The sequence below is a fragment of the Salvelinus alpinus genome, chromosome 26, assembly GCF_045679555.1.
Source record: "Salvelinus alpinus chromosome 26, SLU_Salpinus.1, whole genome shotgun sequence".
In the NCBI taxonomy this organism is placed as follows: Eukaryota; Metazoa; Chordata; class Actinopteri; order Salmoniformes; family Salmonidae; genus Salvelinus; species Salvelinus alpinus.
Window position 1 is genome coordinate 10,491,499 of NC_092111.1, and position 20,238 is coordinate 10,511,736.

Here is a 20,238-nt window from a genome sequence, read left to right on the forward strand (position 1 = left end):
GCCAAAGCTATAGTTTAACAAGAAATTTGAAAAACAAGTTTTAATGACTCCAACCTAAGTGTATGTAAACTTCTGACTTCAACTGTAAATCAAAATGTTGAATCCAATAGTGCATGGTTGTCAAGCTTCCAACAAGTCAAATGTTCCACATTGTTCTTTGAATGCTTATTTTGAAACATACACTGAAAAGCATGGACAGACAAAATCCACCAAGACAGGAATGGTACAGTATTAAAACCTTTACTCGGACATGATACAACAGAAACAGATTCCAAATTAAATGACAAAAAAATGCCTTTCCTTCCCCAAAACACACAAAACAGTCAATCATTTCCACATGTATGCTGGAGTCAGAGATAAAAACATGACAAAAAAAAATAGACATGAGAAAAAGGAAGTTGAAGATCCCATGTGATATAACAGTTCCTGCATGTGTTTAATAGTCCTGAATACAGACAGATGAATAGCGCGGTCAAAGGAAAGAGTCAAGCACAACAAAGAAGCGGTGTATTTTGGCGGGAATCAACGACAGGAAATCTCGAGATCTAACGAAAACAGCTTTTCTTGATCAACAAAACAACATCTGATCAAGTGAAAGTCGACCACCCTAAGCACTTATCCCACTTTGAACGCATTCTCCTCTGAGCATGTTGAGTTGGCCCTCCCCTCAAGTTCATCCGCGTAATGGGACACTATCCAGAGCCGTGACTTCAGCGCGCACCTTTGGGATCTATGCATTGGCTCCAATGTTTTTCTCAGCTTAAGCAAAGGTTTGCTGGCAGTGTCCAATGCATATTTTTCTACGTAAACACACTCCTGTTTGCGTTGGACACGGAAGACAAAACCGGGATCCAAATAGCCAAATTATCGGTGCACGTTCCTAGCTTGTAACTCTGCTCTCTTGGCCAGTTAAAAAAAACACCAATGCACAGTATAATCACCATAGGGACCACCCCGACTAGTGCCCTCCCCCTTGCTGTGGCACCTTTCTTATAAAAGGGGAGTTCTTTAGTGACAAACCACAACACTCTGAATACTAAACAGTCAGCCATGGGACCTCAGCGTGGCACAGCATCAACGCTGGCCTTCACACCTGTGTTACGTCATCACAGGGGTGACACCAACCAACCGCATGGGGTGTTTTGATCATCACAGAGTTGACCTTTGCACCAGGGTGCCTATTAAATAAGTATTGCATCCCGCTAGATACCAACACATGACAGCTTCACAGCCTGCAAAATTTTAAGAGTTTTAATTTTTTTTAAAGCAACTGATTTCAAAAGTAAGTTGAAGATAAATTAATGTAATCAAAAGGTCCAGGCGTCTGCCTTGAGTGCACGCGGTCACGAGGGACACGCATCTTTGGGTCGCACGCCGGCGGTCTGTCTCCAAGGGCGAAGACCGCCGCAGCACTGCCATCAAGTAATACCAAAGGGACACTGCACTCGGTTGGCAAGGGAAGAGAAGGGCTCGGGCAACGTGTACGCAAATTTACGCCCCACTTCGCTTGCGCCCTGCCCTTCTGTGCATCTTTCTGTGTTGTTGAAAACCTCTCTCCATGCTGCAGCACACCCGAGCTTGCTGGTATAACCAGATCAAGACTTCATTGTACACAGTGGATATAGTGACAAATCAACACAGGCACATAAACAGTGTACAGGCAGTTCAAAAAAAATCTTCTGATAAACTGTCTGCCTGAACAACCTGAAAATGCTAGCTTATAGAACCTGTAGAATTCTTATAGGGCTGTTATACGTATACTGTAATCGCTGCTCACAGCTAAACTGAATTTTATAGGACAAGACACAGCATAACAAGGGATCTTTAAAATGCACTGTTACAGCACTAGAAGAGGCAAGTAAAGTCTTTTGGACTAAATATGAAATTTAAATATCTCTGCCATTTTAAAAGTCATGCCTCCCTCAGTCTGACTTTTCCTAAATACGTCTATTTAACACACGCATGTTAGCATTTTGTGTTATAAGCAGTTCTAAAGAGGATATATATTTTTCGGAGCGACAAGTGACTTTTTGAAATCCTCCTACACTCACATGCAGGTAAGACTGATTTCTATATAGTATTGGCTCTATTTCAAAATATCCCTTTTCCAATAATTACCTCTGTTCCATGAGCTCTACACTTGAGCATGAGAAAACAAATAGCCTACAGTAACAAACTAATGAAAATGCTATTTTGTTCTTTGAAATAATACTTTTTTGGCATTCTGTTACCTAAGTCCTTCATAAACACAAGCAAAATATTATTTTTCCAATAGCACATATGAAATTAATTTATTAGACTGTTAGAATGTTGGAGTCAAAGACTCGTTTTGGCTTGAAGAGGGGTCCCTCAAGGCCAGGCTTTTCTAATGTTAAGAAATGGGAGATTGAAATGCGTTCACATTCAACTGAGGAAGCTCCAACAAAAAAACGAGGGAATTACATGAGGGATTGTTGCCAACATCGTGACAAGATCGTGGTTCACACTGGGGATACACAGATAAGATACTCTACCCCGTGGGACTAAATTCCTTAAGACTGATCTCGAGTTCTAATCGTTCATTTTATTCTGCAGCGACTGATTCCGAATTCGATTCATCGCTCTGAAATCGGGATGCGACAACAAGCGACGCAGCTCTTCTCTGTACATTCACAATCTGGACACTGAGGAACAGAGCATGTGCATGTTCACATGTATAGACGTACATAAACCCGACGGGCATGTAAATGGTCTACAGTGCTCCCACGGCCTGTTCACAGGCTTGGAGTAGGACACCCTGTTAGACAGGTATCATCCTCCATATACACATTACATGGGGGAGGTGTTCCTCTCCCGCCAGAAAGGGCTGACTGCAAGTCAATGTAGGGGATCGGCTGAAAAGAGTACGGCCGAGTGGGAATCCTATTTTAAGTAGACCTCAGTTTCAAGAGGGGAAAAAAGGTGGAGGGTGTGTACTTGCACACTCTTAGCGTTTTGTTTGTGTACTGTGTTTGCATTGGTGGGAGGAGCTATAGGAGGACGGGCTCAATGTAATGGCGGGAATGGAGTAAATGGAATGGTACCAAACACTTCAAACACATGGAAACAACGTGTTTGACAGCATTCCATTGAACGGGCGGCAGGTAGCCTAGCGGTTAAGACAGTTGGGACAGTAACCGAAAGGTCGCTGGTTCGAATCCCTGAGCCAACTAGGTGAAAAATCTGCCGATGTGCCCTTGAGCAAGGCACTTAACCCTAATTGCTCCTCTAATTCGCTCTGTTTAAGAGGATCTTCTAAAATTACTAAAAATGTCAATTCCATTCCAGCCATTACAATGAGCCCATCCTCCTATAGCGCCTACCACCAGCCTCCACTGGTGTAAACAAGCACATCTATAATTGTAAGACCACATGAGTCGTGTAGCACCCAACTTTAGGACAGCTGAATTTCTGTCCAGTAAGCGATACAGCAATCTCTATTCTACATCCTAATTTCTGTTCTGAATCTCCAAATACTTCATAAACGACCAACACATCTAAATCCTTCTATGCACACAATATGGTCTCAATCGTTATGCATCCGCCAATACTGCTCACATTGTGTGTAATGATGCTCTTTTAATATTTCAGTTCAAAGTTTGTATCTAATGTGTTGACAGCTAGTTCTGTTATGGGGGAGCTGAATCGGCCCCTATTGCTTAGCTTTGTGTAAGCAGACCACACAATACAGTCGCGGTAGATGGCTGGCAGGGTCATCGGCTGAAGCCAACCAATCAGCTCCACAATAAAATACAAAGTATTGTCACAGGCTGGGCAGGCTAAGGGGGCGGGGTCTATCGCCCTGCCCGTGACACAGCAGCCCTATAGAATACCATCCCTATAGAATACCATCGCGTCAAGAGTGACGGAACTACTAGCACAACAACTAGACCTAATAGTCAGTGACAATGAGGTGAGGTTTTCAAGCTTAAAATCCAGTCTATGGGTAAAACCCTTTTACGATTATATCTATATTTTTTTACAGTACATATTGAATGTGTACAATATCTGTTCATATTGCTATCGGGGAATTTTTTGTTGTTGTTTGCTAACATGCTTGCTAACCCCTGTGTTTTCCCTACTGTATGCACATATTGGGATTGCCCAGTCGTGCTCTAGTGAAGGAGTAGATGTGTCATCGTATTTACATATTGTTAAAAAGTTAACGGAAAGAGGCTGCAAGCACTTGAATGACACAAACTGAGGATTCAGAAGGGGAGTTGTAGGGGTACAGCAGACCACTGGAACAAGATATCGAATGATATCAAGGCTTTCTTAGACCGGATGGCCATTTCACAGAACGAAGCACGGCCATTAACACCTTGGCTCTTAAGAAGACTTTTAAGATGAGATGGAGAGATTCGTTGTGGTTGCCACAGTTTCTTAAAGATGGGCAGATATTTGTTGCAGAAACCTGTTTACTTACACAGTAATGTTTCACAGAGTGCAAAAATGACCATTAGCAAAGTAGAGGGTGTCAAACAAAAAAAACATCTACAACAGCACCAATGAACGCAGTGCTCTTGAACCAGGTTGCACTTCCTGTGCCCAATGGCCCTTGTTTGGAGAACAAACAGCTAAATGCAACAAAGAACACATCTTACAAGTCAGTTTCTCTCTTTGAAAGCCTGGTGTGAGCTTTAAGGGCCAACCAAAGTGCCCCCTCCTTGGATTTCAATGCCTTAAAAAAGGTCTCATTTTAAGAGTACAGTACTTCAGAATGAATTCAGCGCATTTAAGCATGAATAAAGCATAGTATTCAAATCACATTCGGATTGGTGAACTCAGAGGGGCGTGTCTGCCTCTATTGGCTGTGTCCTGACCAATAGAAGTTGGGTAACAGTTGATTGAAATATTACGCACCTGATCATGACGTGTTTGGGTTAATCCCAATAGTAAAGCCTAAGACGGAGTAAGCCACTCGTCATATCTATGCGCACAGCAATGTATCTGAATAACTTACGAACCCCACAAGAAGCTGAGAGGTCTACCGGATTCGCAGAAGCGTTTACACTCAAAGCTGGAGGCTACCAACTGAAGGCTAACTCATGATAAAAACTTGTATAAGCAGTTAAAAAGGAGATATTTCAATGTGTCTTAACCCCTACTGTGAAAAAGTGTTTGCGCCTGTGTGTTTGACAGCATATGGTCTTTCGGAGCTGTATAAGCTTGGGGGGGGTTATGGGTGAAGGGGTGGTGGGGTTGGTGTGAGCGGGACATCAAAACCAGCAGACATGGTGAAGCCCCAGAACCAGGGTGCCAGAACTAGAACCCCTGGTGCAAAATGGACCAGGGCAGAACCTGGTTCTTAGGTCAGCTGGTGGGGCGCCTCTAGCATCTCCATGAGGAACGTGTCGATAGGGGTGTCGCCAATCAGCTTGAAGAAGAACAGGTGCTCCAGGCACTTCAGGCCAATGGAGCGCAGCGCTGGCAGCCGGAGGAGGAGCTTAGCGAACCTGGGGCGATGGGGAGAACGAGTGAGGTCAATCATGGCGGTGACGTGGGAGTATTGTGTGGATAGGTGCTATAGTATGTCTGTGTGTTTCTCTTGTACCTGCCCTGCTGGTCGGGGTATCTCTGTTTACAATAGGACTCCAGCGATGCGTACACCTTCTCCCTCAGCAATTCCACTTCACTTGGGCTGGACAGTCCCTTGGCATCTGAATGCAGGAACAAACACAGGCACTATAGCACATGACAATAATTAACATGTGATTCTTCCTGACATCATGCTATATCTGGGATGAAATGACTGAAATCATAATCTGGTCTGAAACGGCTTAAATCGTTGTCTTGTCTCAAATCATTATTTGAGCGGAAATCATTACCTGGGTTGAAGAGGATGATGGCTCGGAGGCAGCCGAGCTCGGTCTTGTCCATCTGCATGTCTCTCATCTTACTGACCAGCTCAGTGAGAACTCTACAACCAGGGTCGAGGAGGGGGAGGTGTGACAGAGGGACGAGAGAACGGGAGGAGATGGGTTAGCATCTTCTCTAGGGTTCACCACAGTTCCACTCAACGATGCAGCAGTTAAATAAAGAAATTAACAGAAGGGCAGGGGGGCTGGGATACAGGTTTTACATCCTCTTTACATTATGCATTTAAACGTTACACTACAACCACACAATCTATAACTTCCATCCAAGCCCAAACCACACTTTTCTTATTTACAAACTACTGCACATCGCAAAAATGTTGGGTAATGCAATAATTCAATAAGGACAGAAAGAAGATGAAGGGAAGGAAGTTAGCAGCTGGTGTTTTGTCGACGCTGCGCCAGCGACCAGTCGAGCCTGCGCTACGACAGAGAAGAGGAGAAACAGAACACAACACTCACTGAAACACGAGCTGACAAGATACACACGACCCGCTCTTTTACCTGGGCTAATTACAGCACTTTCTTTGCCAGATTCTCTCACTCAACAACTGGGCCAAGAAAAGCGTTTATTTTGTGGCGTTGTTTGTTTTGTTTTGTGTTCGTTGTTGATAGGGGAAGGTAGGCGTGTAGTGATGTCATTACCTGTCAAATATGGCTCCAACCTCTGCATTGTGCGCACTCTCCCTGTGTATTCAATTACAATGTGTTATTACAATGTTATTACACAGTTACATTGTTATTACATTGTCCCCCCCTGCGTTGGTTTGGGCCCAGAGGAACAGGTAAGTTAGACTCTACATTGCATTTTGGTGCCCAGTTCCACTTCTGGGAGTAACAAGCTACAGGCTCTTGTTGATGGAGACTTGGCCTGATGAAAATGTTTTAGATAGCATTAAAACTACGGGAAATAAAGCTTGAGGAATGACAAAAATATGCCAGTGTAACACAGCAATAAATAGATCCGAGACATTTGAGCACAGACAAGATTTAGAGGAGAAGATATTGGGTCTCATTGATATTGGGTCACATATTGGGTCTCATTGAAATAGGGCAAATAGTTATTTTTTATTTAATGTTGTTTTTTAATGAACCTTTATTTAACTAGTTCTATACAGTATTACCCAAGACCTCTGCTTATCTTCACTACCGTAGCGTTTTAGGCATACTTCATTGTACCCTCGATAATTAGCATATAAAACTTCCTGGGTAAGTACGTATCATTTAAAAAAATCCTTCATGTAAATGGTTTAACCAAATCAGCACAAAAGGGTTATAAGTATTAGCACGGGCCAATGACAGTAGAGCAGAGAAGCATAAGCCAATAGAGGAGCGTAATAAATAGTCAAAGGAACAATGCAGTAATATGATTTAATCATCTTAATCAAATCGATTTGGCATAAATCATAAATGAATGAAAGAAAATTATGTTTTTTTTAGGAAACAAAAAAGACACGTGAAGATAAAAAATGAGAATTGAGAGATTTCACACAACAACAAAAAAAACATTCAGCGGACCACATTTACGCAAGGATGTCTAGATGAATCTGAAACAAAAGCCTGCAACCAGTTAATCCAAGAGATGCTTAAGTTCCTGTGGGAATTGGGAGTCTTGCAGTTTACGAGCTATTAATAACAATGTAATTACTGTGTAATAAACAATGCATTCACACCATGTGATGTGGCGACCCTATTGAGTTGGGGTGGGCACGCTTGTTCCTTGAGAGCTGCGATGAGCGCAGGATTTTACTCAAGACAGGTGCCATGCCGCTTGATTAAAGGCTATTTTCTGCTACTGAATAAAATACTGACATCTGCCAAAGTAAAATGGAATAGATGAGTGTGCCCCGTGTGGGTGTGGCTGTGTTGGGGGGGGGGGGGGTATCCTAGTGAAATCAACAGTGACGTCTACAGTACATTAAGCATTAGTCCCCAGCGTTCTAGCATGCTGCATTATTCTAGAGGCAGACTAAAGGCGTCAGCATGCTTCAGTTCGGCTGGCACCTGACCGAACTCAGCTAGTCGAACAGAACGAGTGTGCTCACATACTCCCTTAAAAAAAACCTTTGCTTGAAAAATGAGGGGGAAAAAGCGCGCAATAGCACTGTTTGTCCATTTTGAGACGCCGTAGCCAGTGTACACTTCCTCAAAATAGTCCAAACTAATCTAAGATAACTCAAGAAATCTGTCATTAATTTAGACGTTTTTGCCCAAATAGATGTTAGTCTCGAATTTTACATCTAACTAAGATGTTTGGTGCATTTTCAATGAAAAAATGTACATGAAAACAAGTCGTCTCTTGTTGAATGACAACAAAGACTTTACTGAATAATCCCTACTGTTGACCAATTACCAATGAAAGGGCGTAGACTTCGTCTCCGAACTTCGGCTTGCCTCCAGAAAAAATGCTGGGTGTTCGAACAGCCGAAAAAAATCCTCACCGTAGTCCAAAATGAACAAAAACGTCACAAAATGTAATCCTAATATATGCACGAACTCTACCCGAAAGTGCTCCATTCTCCCTTTATTCAGGAAAATGATTCAGCTCATTTCAACAAACTCATCTGGACTCCAAAGAGAAATGGCCATTTAATGAATAATAACTGTAACAGGCATGACCATGACTGAAAATTATGTTCTACAAACACATGTATGGTAAAGTGTTTATATGACGGCGTGTATGATCAAATAAAATAAACTGCCATTACAAAAACACTAGACATTAAGTGTTGACTGTTTATGGAAAACTGAGCTTAAAACCAATGCAGAACGCTTAAATCCTTCAGGGGCACCTTTCTTTTTTTCAATCTTTCTCCCTGCAGTTTATAAGCTTTTCTTTGAAAATTAACATGTAAAAGGTTGCTTCTATGTGGTTCACCGAGGTCCATCGCACGTGTGTGTGTTACCTGTCGAAGATGGCTCCCACGCCGGCACTGTGGGCGCTGTTCCTGTGCACGTGTAGGCCGGTGGCCAATAGGATGCCGTCCTTCACACTGATGGAGCGGTGAGAGAAGGAAGCGATCAGCAGCTCGTTCCAACCTGGAGGGAGACAGGGTCATCAGCCTATCCATGTAGGGCTGTGAACAGCTTGGATTTAATGAGGTCAAAGCTGAGCAGGGCTGTGTTCATTAGGGTGTATGACAAAAAACTTTTTCCAACTAAAAAAAAGTAAAGTTTTATTGGACGTGTCCAGGTTTCAGTTTGCTTTCTTCCGTTTGGTGCCGATGAACATGAAAAGGCGAAGGCTTTTTGAGCGTACCGGCACGTAGCAGGATGACCTGGTCGTCCAGGGCCAGCTCAGAGAAGTGGGGGACCCTCTTGGCCCACTCCACCAGGGTAAACAGCTGCTTGTCTGCAGCCTGGCAGATGTTGGTGACCGGGTCATTGGGCTGGAGAGGGACAGAGGGAGGAGAGACTGGCTTCAACATAGGGCACAAAATAGAGACTGGAGACCTTAGGATCACATTTAAAACTAAGCGGGTCTGTTATCTCAGAATATATTCACAAATTGTTGGCTCAGTCGCACAATCAAATCTCTAGAAATAATAACAGACAGTGGAGTAAGAGAAGTTGGTATGTGTGCGTCGCAGGGTCAGACGGTGGGTCACACACACACATTTACCGAGCTGTCCCCGGAGCTCCCGTCGGCATGCAGCTCGGTCTTCTGCTCCACGGCCATCTCGGCCTCCAGGATCTTTTCCACGGGCATTTCCTCGTTGACGGCGCTGGTCGACTCCACCTCGCTCTCCCGCTCCTTGTTCCTCTGGCGCTCTTCCTGCACGGCTGCAGGGGCACAGGAAGGGCAGAGGGAAGGAGGGGACGAGAGAGTCGGGGAGCGAGAAGGAAAGAGGCACAGGAGGGGAGGAGGAGAGGGGAAAGTAGGGAGAAGGATGGAGGGGTAAAAGATAAAGAAAGAGCAGGACAGGGAAGCAAATGGGAAGCAAAGTGAAAAGAAAAAAAAGAGAAAGGTGAGAGAGAAAGGAGGGGAAATTAAAAAAAGTTGAGAAAGAGAGGAATGTGAAATGAGGAAAGTAAAGAATGACACAGGTAGAGGAAAAGGAGATACACAGATATGTACATTTCCCGTTTAGTTCAAACGACAAAGCTTTTTTTTTAACCTTTCACACCAGGTCTCAAACTCAAGGCCTAGGGGCCACATCAGGCTCGCAAGCTGCTTTCCTGTGGCCCCAAGACTGATATCTGATTCCCATCAGCCATCAAGAAAATGTTCTATTAGAATCACCCCACAATAAGGTTTATTCCTATGGCACATTACAGGTTATACATCTTTGAAGTCACCCCAAACCACATAAACTGGCACAATACCAATCATCTGTGCACCACTATCAGCGAATGCAGGGAAATATGTGAAATCAGCCCGACACCACAGTAATATAATGGTAATACGATTTTACATAATGTCAGCGATACTGAGAACAGTAACACTAACTCCACGATAAGCGTTGCGTTGCTATCAGCGGTGTGTCAATGTGATGTTCTACCTGCTACACAGAGCATGTTGTTTTGAGAGCGGAGAGGAACAGAGGGGAAGAACATCTTTTCTCTATTTTCCCCTACTGTACCTTACCATATTCATCAATTATGCGGAAGTACAATAGCTTTGGTCCAGTTTTTCGCAAGTACTCATTAAAGTGTTGGTAGTGGTTGTACTAAATGATCCTCTAATTGCACAAGTTGCCTTTGTTTACATTGTGAAGTGTATAGTGGAGGCTATATGCAACCAAAATCAACTTTATTTCTCATTATTCCAATTTACAAGACGGAATGAACGCGGCGTAAAGAATTGAACCTTTGCGATTCTTGAGCTTGGGCGCTGCCATTGGACTTGACGCAACGTGAGCACAACAAGGGTAGTGAAGCAGCTTTCATAGATTTCAAAGGAAGCATTTCCTCAACGGCTGATGGCAATGTCGTACGCCCGATGGCTATAGTATATCAGGGCCTTAAGACTTACATTGCGCCTGGTAATTAGAGTTTCATACCAATACATTCTGCAACATACCTCACCCAGAAATAGACCATCACAACAAAACAACATAAAATATTGTTGTTTTACCTCTTGACCAAATAAAACATTTGAAAAATGCACAAACATTAGAAAAAGGATGATTGTTTCAAAGTCTTGTAGGCAAGAGAGCGCTGTCTTCCGTGTGGTATGGTCCATTTCTGAGCATTGACATAAAACTACATAAGTACTCTGCACTATTCCCCACCAACTATTTAAATGCCATTCTCCTTACATCTCTGTCGTTCATCTTGGACCACTACAGAAGATGGGAGAGAGAAAACGAGGGGAAACAAGAGGGGAGAGAGAGGGGGACAGGGGTTAGTGTTTACAAGGCTCTCCATCCCCCTCTCTCTACCTCTTTCTCGTTCTTTCCATCCCCTTTGAGTACAATCAATACTCTCCCCTTAGAAATTCATATTACAATATTCAAAAAATCTTAAATGCTCTTAGAGAATCTTTATTATACATTGATTATTTCAGTGGATTTAAAAACAGCATTTGGAAATAGTTTTATAGCAAGTAGGCTATACAATCTTTCGGCAACAATGTCAACCAGTGTTATTTCAGCAGGGCAACAGGACGGTTGGTGAGTGGGGGTCTTTGGGTTAGGAGACACAAGGGGCCCCATCCCTCTTACTTCTACATTCTTACTGCAGCAAGTCAGACCCAATTTCAATAAGGATCCTAGCTCTCCCTCATTCTGTCTGTCTTGTCGCGGTCTCGCTCCTCATATCTCCAATTGCATCCCTCTCGGCCTCTCCCTCCATTTCAAGCCTTACCTGGTGATAGCGTTGCCCTTTAATAAGCCATATTGAATGCTAGTTGAGGAAAGCAGACTGCTAGGCTCCCCCCTTACCTTCCCTCTTCATGCCACAGGCCAGGCACTTCTGGTAGCGGCAGTACTGGCAGCGGTTGCGCTGGCGCTTGTCCACCAGGCAGTCCTTGTTGTCCCGGCAGGTGTAGCTCAGGTCCTTGCGCACCGTGCGCTTGAAGAAACCCTTGCAGCCCTCGCAGCTGTGCACTCCGTAGTGCTTACCTATAGAGAGAATGACAAGAAAGATGAATGTAAATTGACAACAATAGAGAGGGAATAGGGGGATAGCAAAAGGAGGGAAGGTTACATCAGTAACAAACCCCTTTCAGGCACTAAGCCTAGAGCGCATAGTTTTTCAGGTGTGATGGTAATGAAAATACATGGAAGTGTTTCGGTCCCTTTTAGTAGAAACTGAACTGGTACAGACAAGGGATAGATGAAAAACAATTCCCTACTGTGTTTTAAACATTTTATGCAGATTTTTACAATTTTCTACACTACGGAAAGGTAACCCCAAATCTAGGGTTATATGACGTTTCCATACCATAAGGCTATAAGTCCATGTAGCCAATGCCATGTTGTGTAGATCCCACTATGCACAACACAAATCTCAGAGTGTCAATCCCAAATTCATGAGAAACATCCACACCACCTAACTAAATTTCATTCAACGCCTGTACAATTTTGGACAGAACTATCCTTTAATAAACAAAGCATATTGCACTACTGCTTCTCTCTCAGTTCCCCCCTGACACAGACCCTAAATCATCCCCCAGTCTGTCCTATAGATGGAAGAGTATATAGTTCAACTTGTCTTCTTACAGGCTGGGGTGGGGTTCTGGCCATATTGCATACACCATTCAATTCATCTCTGATCTCCACAAGAGCATAGGGTCTAGGGGCCAGTTTGGGATTGGGCCTAGACTTACCGGAGGAGCGGTCACCACAGATGGCACACAGGCGCTTTTGGGAGAGCATGGGGCCCCCTGGGCTGTGGCCTCCCAGCCCGAACGGAGGCTTCACGTCATCCGAGCTGCTGACCGCGTGCAGGCCCGACATGGACACTGTGGAGTTGATCTGGAGGCAGAGAAAAAGGGGGGAGGGAATAGGGACAGGAGTGAGAGGGGAGGATGTGTCATGAACTGACAGCACATCACTCCTTAGTTTAATTATTTGGAGTCATAGATGCAGAGCTGTCATATTTTTTTTTTAAATGACAAAAAACATCAGTACTTTCATGCATCCAACAATCACAGCTATCTTTTTGAGTGGGCTGGTTGATCAGTATTAAAGCCACATTCAGTTACCCGTTCGCACGCCCAGGCATCATTGGTCGGAGAAAAGAGCCTCCCTCGCCCTCAAAGCAATAGAGATTACAGAGCACTTCTCGCCCTCACCAGTTCAAGCAGGTTAAGTCTCAAGGCATCCTCATAGCCGGATTAATTCGTGAGGACGTTTGAGGAGAATCAGAGGCAAAAAGTGAAATGGGGGGAGGGAGGAGAAAGAAAGAGAAAAAGCAAGGGAAGGAGAGGAGAAATAACACTGAAAAGGACCATCTGATGTGAGAGGAGATAGAGGAAATAAAACAACCAATATAGAGAAAGGCAGAGGTGGTAATAGGGGGGGGGGTTCTTACCTCTGCACTCCTGGTATACATATTGATCTGTGAAGTAAAAAGAAAGGGATGAAGTAGAGAGCAGGGGAGGAAAGAAAGAGGGATGGGTGGGCACACTCAGGGACGGACAGTACGGGTATTTGTTTGGATATTCACTACTATGCTGCCACTACGAGCCCCTTGGACAAATCAATTTGTGCCTGGAAGAAGAAAAAAAATCTACATAAAATGTTCGCAAACGCAGATAAATTAAATGTAGATTTAAAAACTGTACTTTGTGCATGTGAATTTATGGATTTTATGTACAGTACTAGTCAAAAGTTTGGACACCCCTACTCATTCCAGGGTTTTTCTTTTGTTTGACTATTTTCTACATTTTCTACAACTATGAAATAACACATACTGTCTTCTGTATACCAACCCTAGCTTGTCACAACATAGCTGATTGTCTCAAACGCATTAAGGAAAGAAATTCCACAAATTAACAAGACACACCTGTTAATTGAAATGCATTCCAGGTGACTACCTCGTGAAGATGGTTGAGAGAATGCCAAGAGTGTGCAAAGCTGTCATCAAGGCAAAGGGTGGCTATTTGAAGAATCTAAAATATAAAACACATTTTGATTTGTTTAACACTTTTTTGGTTACTACATGATGTGTTATTTCGTAGTTTTGATATGTTCACTATTATTCTACAATGTAGAAAATATTGAAAATAAAGAAAAACCTTTGAATGAGTAGGTGTGTCCAAACTTGACTGGTACTGTATATATTTAATGGAAATATTGCAGAATGTGTTCCCTATTTTCTAGTCATACGCAGGAAGAGGACAGGGAGAGTTTGATCTTTTGATGTGTGGTTTTGAGGGCAACCAATGATTCATCCACTGGTACCCTTGATCTAAAATGTCAATTTAATCATTACTCAATTAATTTAATATTTTGTGAGGTTTTTAAAGTCAGAACACATTCAAAGAAAAAGGGCAACATGTTTAAAAAAGTACCCAAATAATGCTATTTCGTGGTTGATTTCACAGATATCAAATCAATGATTTACAATATTTAGATATGTATGGTTTCACGTTTGCCTTTGGTAGTTATCCACAACTTCACTTGACCTATAAGGCTGGGAATTGCCAGGGACCTCACAATACGATATTATCACGAGGCTTAGGTGTCGATACGATATGTATTGCGATTCTCACGATTGGATATGTATTGCGATTGGATACTGTGATTTTATTGCGATTTGATGTTCCAAACATATTGCTCACCATATGTCTGCTGCAGAGGGACAAGAGAGAGCCATGATAATAATAGTTTTGATCAACCATGGAAATAAAAGTGCTGAAAACAAATTGGCTCCCTATTTAAAAAATAATATGGAAAACAAGCTTTGAAGGGAAAATACTAGAGTTGATGCAGGTACAGCTAGCTCAAAAATAATATTGCGATATTGCCTAATTGCACATTTTAGGGGTCGTAAAATAGCAGCCAATTGTTTATTTACAATAAAAGTGAGCTCAACAAGTGATACTCTTCTCAACCAATCACCAGAGGATGATACTGGCAGATACACGCATGTTGACTGCAGCCTATGAAGTCACACTTGGTTCACACTGGCCACTACTGTAAAGCAGCATTTATTGACCATGGTGCCAACTTCCCATCTCTGAATGACCCTGAAAGGTGAAAGATGAGGCAGGAGAAGAGTGGTAGAACAGAACAGTGTTAGCTACCTGTCTGGAACTCAGGGCTCACCTGGGGGCTGCTGATGGGGCCGTAACCCACTGAGGGTGTCCCGGGCAGGCAGGGCGACCCCAGGGAGGAGCTGATGACAGAGAAGGGCGAGCCCATGCTGCTGATGGGGCTGTTGACGGCCGAGGTGGCGGGCGGCAGAGAAGTCATTGAGGCAGCTGTGGGGGTCAGGGGTGGCGAGCGCTGGCCAGAGGGAGGGGAGGACACAGAGGAGCTGTGGGAATCTGGTGAGAAACGACAGGGATTATATGCCAGAAAGTGATGACACCCTACATACAACTCAAGTTTAAGAAAAAAAATGATTGATAGTTCCCCTAGCTACAATGAAGTTAGTTTTGTGTGTGCTTACTTTTACAAGGGTCATGCCCAGGGGTGTCAGTTGGATATGGCAGGTGCAAACCCTAGATCAACACCAATTTAAAATAGGTCACTAAAATCATTCTAATTCCGATTAAAAGGCAAATGCAGTGTAGCAGTATCAGAGAGATGGCTTTGGGATCATGCAGACGGCTCAGAACCAGGGCAGGAAGGCTGCATTCGCGGCTGGCTGGCTTTGGGACAGCGCATCAACGCAGCTCCGCAGTGAACAGCACAACTTTTTTCTCAAAACAGTGCACAGGTGGTAGATGGTTAGTTAACTGCTGTTTGACATAACATGAAACTAGAGTTTTTTTAACCTGGTGCTGGGCTAGTGTGTAGCAGCTAATTGTTGTAAGACAAGTGTTTGTAGAATGTCCCCTATCTACTAAGGTGAATGAAGTTACAGCAGCCAAGGTGATAATGGCTAGAGTCAATTTTGGTTGTTTTTGTTGTTTAAAATTGCATTTAGAGTTTTTAAACTATGTTCGAAATGCAGTAAATGACCCCTTATATAGCATTTGGAATAATTCTGTATAAGCAATAATTAATACCAATAATAATGAATTTGTAAAGTGTATTTCCAAAGTTCAAATGCACACCTTCAGAAAGTATTCACACTCGTTGACTTTTTCCACATTTTGTTGTTACAAAGTGGGATTAAAATCTATAATTGCCATTTACTCTAATGTCACTGTAGAAGAAAATGTTTGAAAAATGTATTAATATAAATAAATAAAACACTATATCTTGATTAGATAAGTATTCAACACCCTGAGCCGATACATGCTAGAATCACCTTTGCCAACAATTACAGCTGAGTCTTTCTGGGTAAGTCTCTACAAGCTTTGCACACCTGGACTGTACAGTATTTGGCCATTAATCTTGAAAAAAAAATATTCAGGCTCTGTCATGTTGATTGTTAATTATTGCTAGACAACCATTTTTAAGTCTTGCCATAGATTTAAGCCGATTTAAGTCAAAACTGTAACTAGGCCACTCAGCAACATTCAATGTCGTCTTGGTAAGCAACCCATCTATATTTGGCCTCGTTTTTTAGGCGATTGTCCTGCTGAAAGGTGAATTTGTCTCCAAGTGTCTGGTGGAAAGCATGCTGAACCAGGTATTCCTCTAGGATTTTGCCTGTGCTTAGCTCTTTTCCGTTAATTATTTATCCTAAAAAACAACCTAATCCTTGCCGATGATAAACATACCCATAACATTTTATTTTTATTTTACTAGGCAAGTCAGTTAAGAACAAATTCTTATTTTGAATGACGGCCTAGGAACAGTGGGTTAACTGCCTTGTTCAGGGGCAGAACGACAGATTTTTACCTTGTCAGTTCGGGGATTTTATCTTGCAACCTTTTCGGTTACTAGTCCAACGCTCTAACCACTAGGCTACCTGCTGCCCCATGTTGCAGCCACCAACATGCTTGAAAATATGAAGAGTGGTACTCAATGTTTTTTGTGTTTTTTTTCAGTATTACTTTAGTGCTTTGTTGCAAACAGGATGCATGTTTTGGAAAATGTTTATTCTGTAAAGGCTACCTACCCTCTTTTCACTGTCATTTGTTAGTATTGTGGCGTAACTACAATGTTGTTGATCAATCCTCCGTTCTCCTATCATAGCCATTCAACTTTGTAACTGATTTAAAAATCATTTGGTGTAATTGGTTCAGAGTTTGTTTTGATATTTTAACCTGCGTGTCGTGATCGCGTTTGGTGTGGGGGGACAAAATAAATTGATGCTCGATGGCGCAGCCGGTTTGGGTTCCGTGTAAGTCCCTGCGATAGACTAGCGTCTTGTGCAGGGGGTGTACTTGTACATCAAGCTGCCTCGCGCTACAGAAACAGGAGATAGGTTCCTGCCCTAATGAGCTGTTCCGGATCGCACAAGCCAAGGCTACTTACTTACCGGTTGCCCAATACCATGCTGGTCGAAATTTGAAACAAATTATCCACAGGAAAGTATTGTTTAGCTGACTTTTTAGAGCGCCGGTACTAAAGTTTCTATCATCACCTGGCACATGCGCAAAACCATGTAAATACCTGCTGACTTCAGTATGCATGCCTCGCGTGTTTGCTCATGACCGAAAGGCACGTGCACAAGACGGAAGTACATGCAGGCCAACTAACTGAAGTCCAGTTTTATTAGTCGTATGTACGGGATACACATGGTATACACGTCCAACTAAATGCTTACTTTAACAATACAACAGTAAGAAATAATAAAATATAAGAATATGAAAAAAGTAAATGGCTCAGTAGAGTAGAATAAACATTTTAGCATAATTATAATACAGTATTTAGCAATCATCATAAGAGTCGGGTAGCAGCAGTTGTGATGTGTGTGTGCCAAGGTGTGGAGAGTCAGTGCATGTGGTCAGTCCAGTTCAAGTGTTCAGTAGTCTGATGATGGATGTAGATGGAAACTGTCTGAGCCTTTTGATATCAGACCTCATGCTCCGATACTGTCTGCCCTGACGGTAGGGGAGGGAACAGCTCGTGTTTGGGGTGTGATGACCGCTGCAGACCTTCCTCAGGCACCATTTTGAGTAGATGTCCTGGATAGGTCCCAGTGATGTACTGGTGTCAGCAGGTGTTGACATGGTTTTGAGCATGTGCCAGGTGATAGAAATGTCAACTTCGGTACTGCCGCTCTAAACAGTTGAGTAAACAATACTTTCTTGTGGATATCAAATTTCGACCTGAAAGTCCAACACCACAGAAAACTAACTGGTAGTCATTTCAAATGATTGTATTAAACATTCTGGCTTGTAAAGAACATTTAAACAATCATTTCAAGCTGTATATACCAATAAGTGTGTAGTAATCAGACTAAAAACTGGGGTGATGTGTTTTTTTGTGTGTAATTTGTGAGTGCATCCTTGTAGCTATAGCCAACTAGGCTATTCAGTTCGGTAGCTTAGTAACTTGTTATGCCTTGAGCCATTGCAAATATTGTCAACAAGCATCTCTAATGCACCAACTATAGTTGACCACTGCAGCTGGAACATTTTAAAAAATGCCGAAGTGGCTTGATAGCTAGCGAAATTCATTCGAAAACACCAGTGGCATTCTCTTACCTCTGCTGTCACCCATTACTACCTCCTTGGTGGAAAAGACGTGCTGGGACACCGATAAACGTGCTTCAATCACACTCCGCTATCTAACTCAAGACCGCGGACTGGGGCCCGGGCCAGAGTCGTTTTCGGATGACCAAAAACAGGACTGAAAAAAATGAGGGGGGTGAAATTCATGAAATAACAGACGCAAACGTCAACATTTGGCATCAGGCCCGTGCTTTTGAGAGGCACGGTTTTCATAACATGAGGCATAAGCATCCATTCTCATTTGTTTTTTGTCTGTGCATTTTGGTCAAGAAGATGCATGTCGTAAACTAACGTTACCTAGCTAGCTGACATTATATATCTCAAATAACTAGCTACCTAGATTGTGACAAACGCGGAGTCAACAAAATTGTGGCCTGTAGACAGTGCAGCCACAGATAGTAGAAGGACGTTTTGTATCAGTTGTGCAGTTAGCAACCTAGCTATCTAGCGTAGTGCAACAACCGACCAGAGAAAACTCGCAAGTGATAGTTGGTCAGTTTGTAAAGAATTCAACATTCTAGCTATACATTACCCCAACAGTAAGATATAACGTTAACGCTAAAACAAACTATGCATCAACAATAATTATACCTAATTACTAACGTTTTTGACAGTGCAGTTTCTTCGCATGAAAAGATGTGGTGGTCAGGCCCCGAGTTCTTCCTCTCCTCTCTCCCCACTTTGCCTCGCCGTCAGCCCTCCCTTTCCCTGTACAGCCCTTCTGCCTGTGGCTGACGGAGTAGCTACCGTACCAAAAACAGTACCGTTTGAAAAGGTTTCTGCATTATGATGCATTTACATGCCACTTCAACATTCTATGGCAGCCATGTTAGCTCCCAATTAACATTACATGGGGAATATTTAAAAAATACTATAAAACTGAATGTCTGTAATGAGCATTATGATGCATTTACATGACACTACCACATGCAGCCATGTTCCCCATGAACATTACATGGGGAATATTTAAACAATGTTATGTAACTGAATGTCTTGAATTAGAACAATATCCCAAATTCTAAAAGTTGTCCCAACTCTAAATACACAGAACCCAAATATAAACACAACATGCAACAATTTTCAAGATGTTACAGTTCATATAAGGAAATAAGTCATTTTAAATTAATTAATTAGTCCCTAATCTATGGATTTCCCGACTGGGAATACAGATATGCATCTGTTAGTCACAAGATGCCTTAAAAGGGAGGGGTGTGGATCAGCAAACCAGTCAGTATCTGGTGTGACCATTTGCCTCATGCAGTGTAACACATCTACTTCACATAGAGTTGAAAAGGCTTTTGATTGTGGCCTGTGGAATGTTGTCACACTCCTCTTCAATGGCTGTGCGAAGTTGTAGGAACTGGATCATGCTGTCGTAAATGTCGATCCAGAGCATCCCAAACATGCTCAATGGGTGACATGTCTGGTGAGTATGCAGGCCATGGAAGAACTGGGACATTTTCAGCTTCCAGGAATTGTGTACAGATCCTTGCAACATGGGGCTGTGCATTATCATGCTGAAACATGAGGTGATGGCGGCAGATGAATGGCATGACAATGGGCCTCAGGATCTCGTCATGATATCTCTGTGCATTCAAATTGCCATCGATAAAATGCAATTGTGTTCATTGTTCGTAGCTTATGCCTGGCTATACC

General features: G+C 42.8%; 1 protein-coding gene across 16 annotated transcripts; it reads right to left on the reverse strand.

The window, feature by feature from the left end:
- Positions 1-224: 224 nt before the first annotated feature.
- On the reverse strand, positions 225-19,505 carry LOC139554660 (retinoic acid receptor RXR-beta-A). 16 transcript variants are annotated; one of them, XM_071367667.1, is made up of 15 exons: positions 19,186-19,499; positions 18,556-18,700; positions 15,459-15,510; positions 15,113-15,333; positions 13,374-13,400; positions 12,667-12,814; positions 11,780-11,959; positions 11,156-11,179; positions 9,511-9,677; positions 9,154-9,283; positions 8,801-8,933; positions 6,540-6,581; positions 5,847-5,938; positions 5,573-5,678; positions 225-5,474 (listed from the first exon to the last, which is right to left on the reverse strand). In XM_071367667.1, the coding sequence occupies exons 4-15, from the start codon at positions 15,257-15,259 to the stop codon at positions 5,327-5,329; spliced, it is 1,344 nt and encodes a 447-aa protein (XP_071223768.1). In that variant the 5' UTR covers positions 15,260-15,333; positions 15,459-15,510; positions 18,556-18,700; positions 19,186-19,499; the 3' UTR covers positions 225-5,326. The 16 variants fall into 16 exon arrangements, with proteins under 16 accessions (XP_071223768.1, XP_071223756.1, XP_071223757.1 ...); XM_071367655.1 differs by lacking the exon at positions 15,459-15,510; XM_071367656.1 differs by lacking the exon at positions 15,459-15,510 and having other exon boundaries at positions 9,517-9,677; positions 19,186-19,494.
- Between the last annotated feature and the right edge of the window lie 733 nt (positions 19,506-20,238).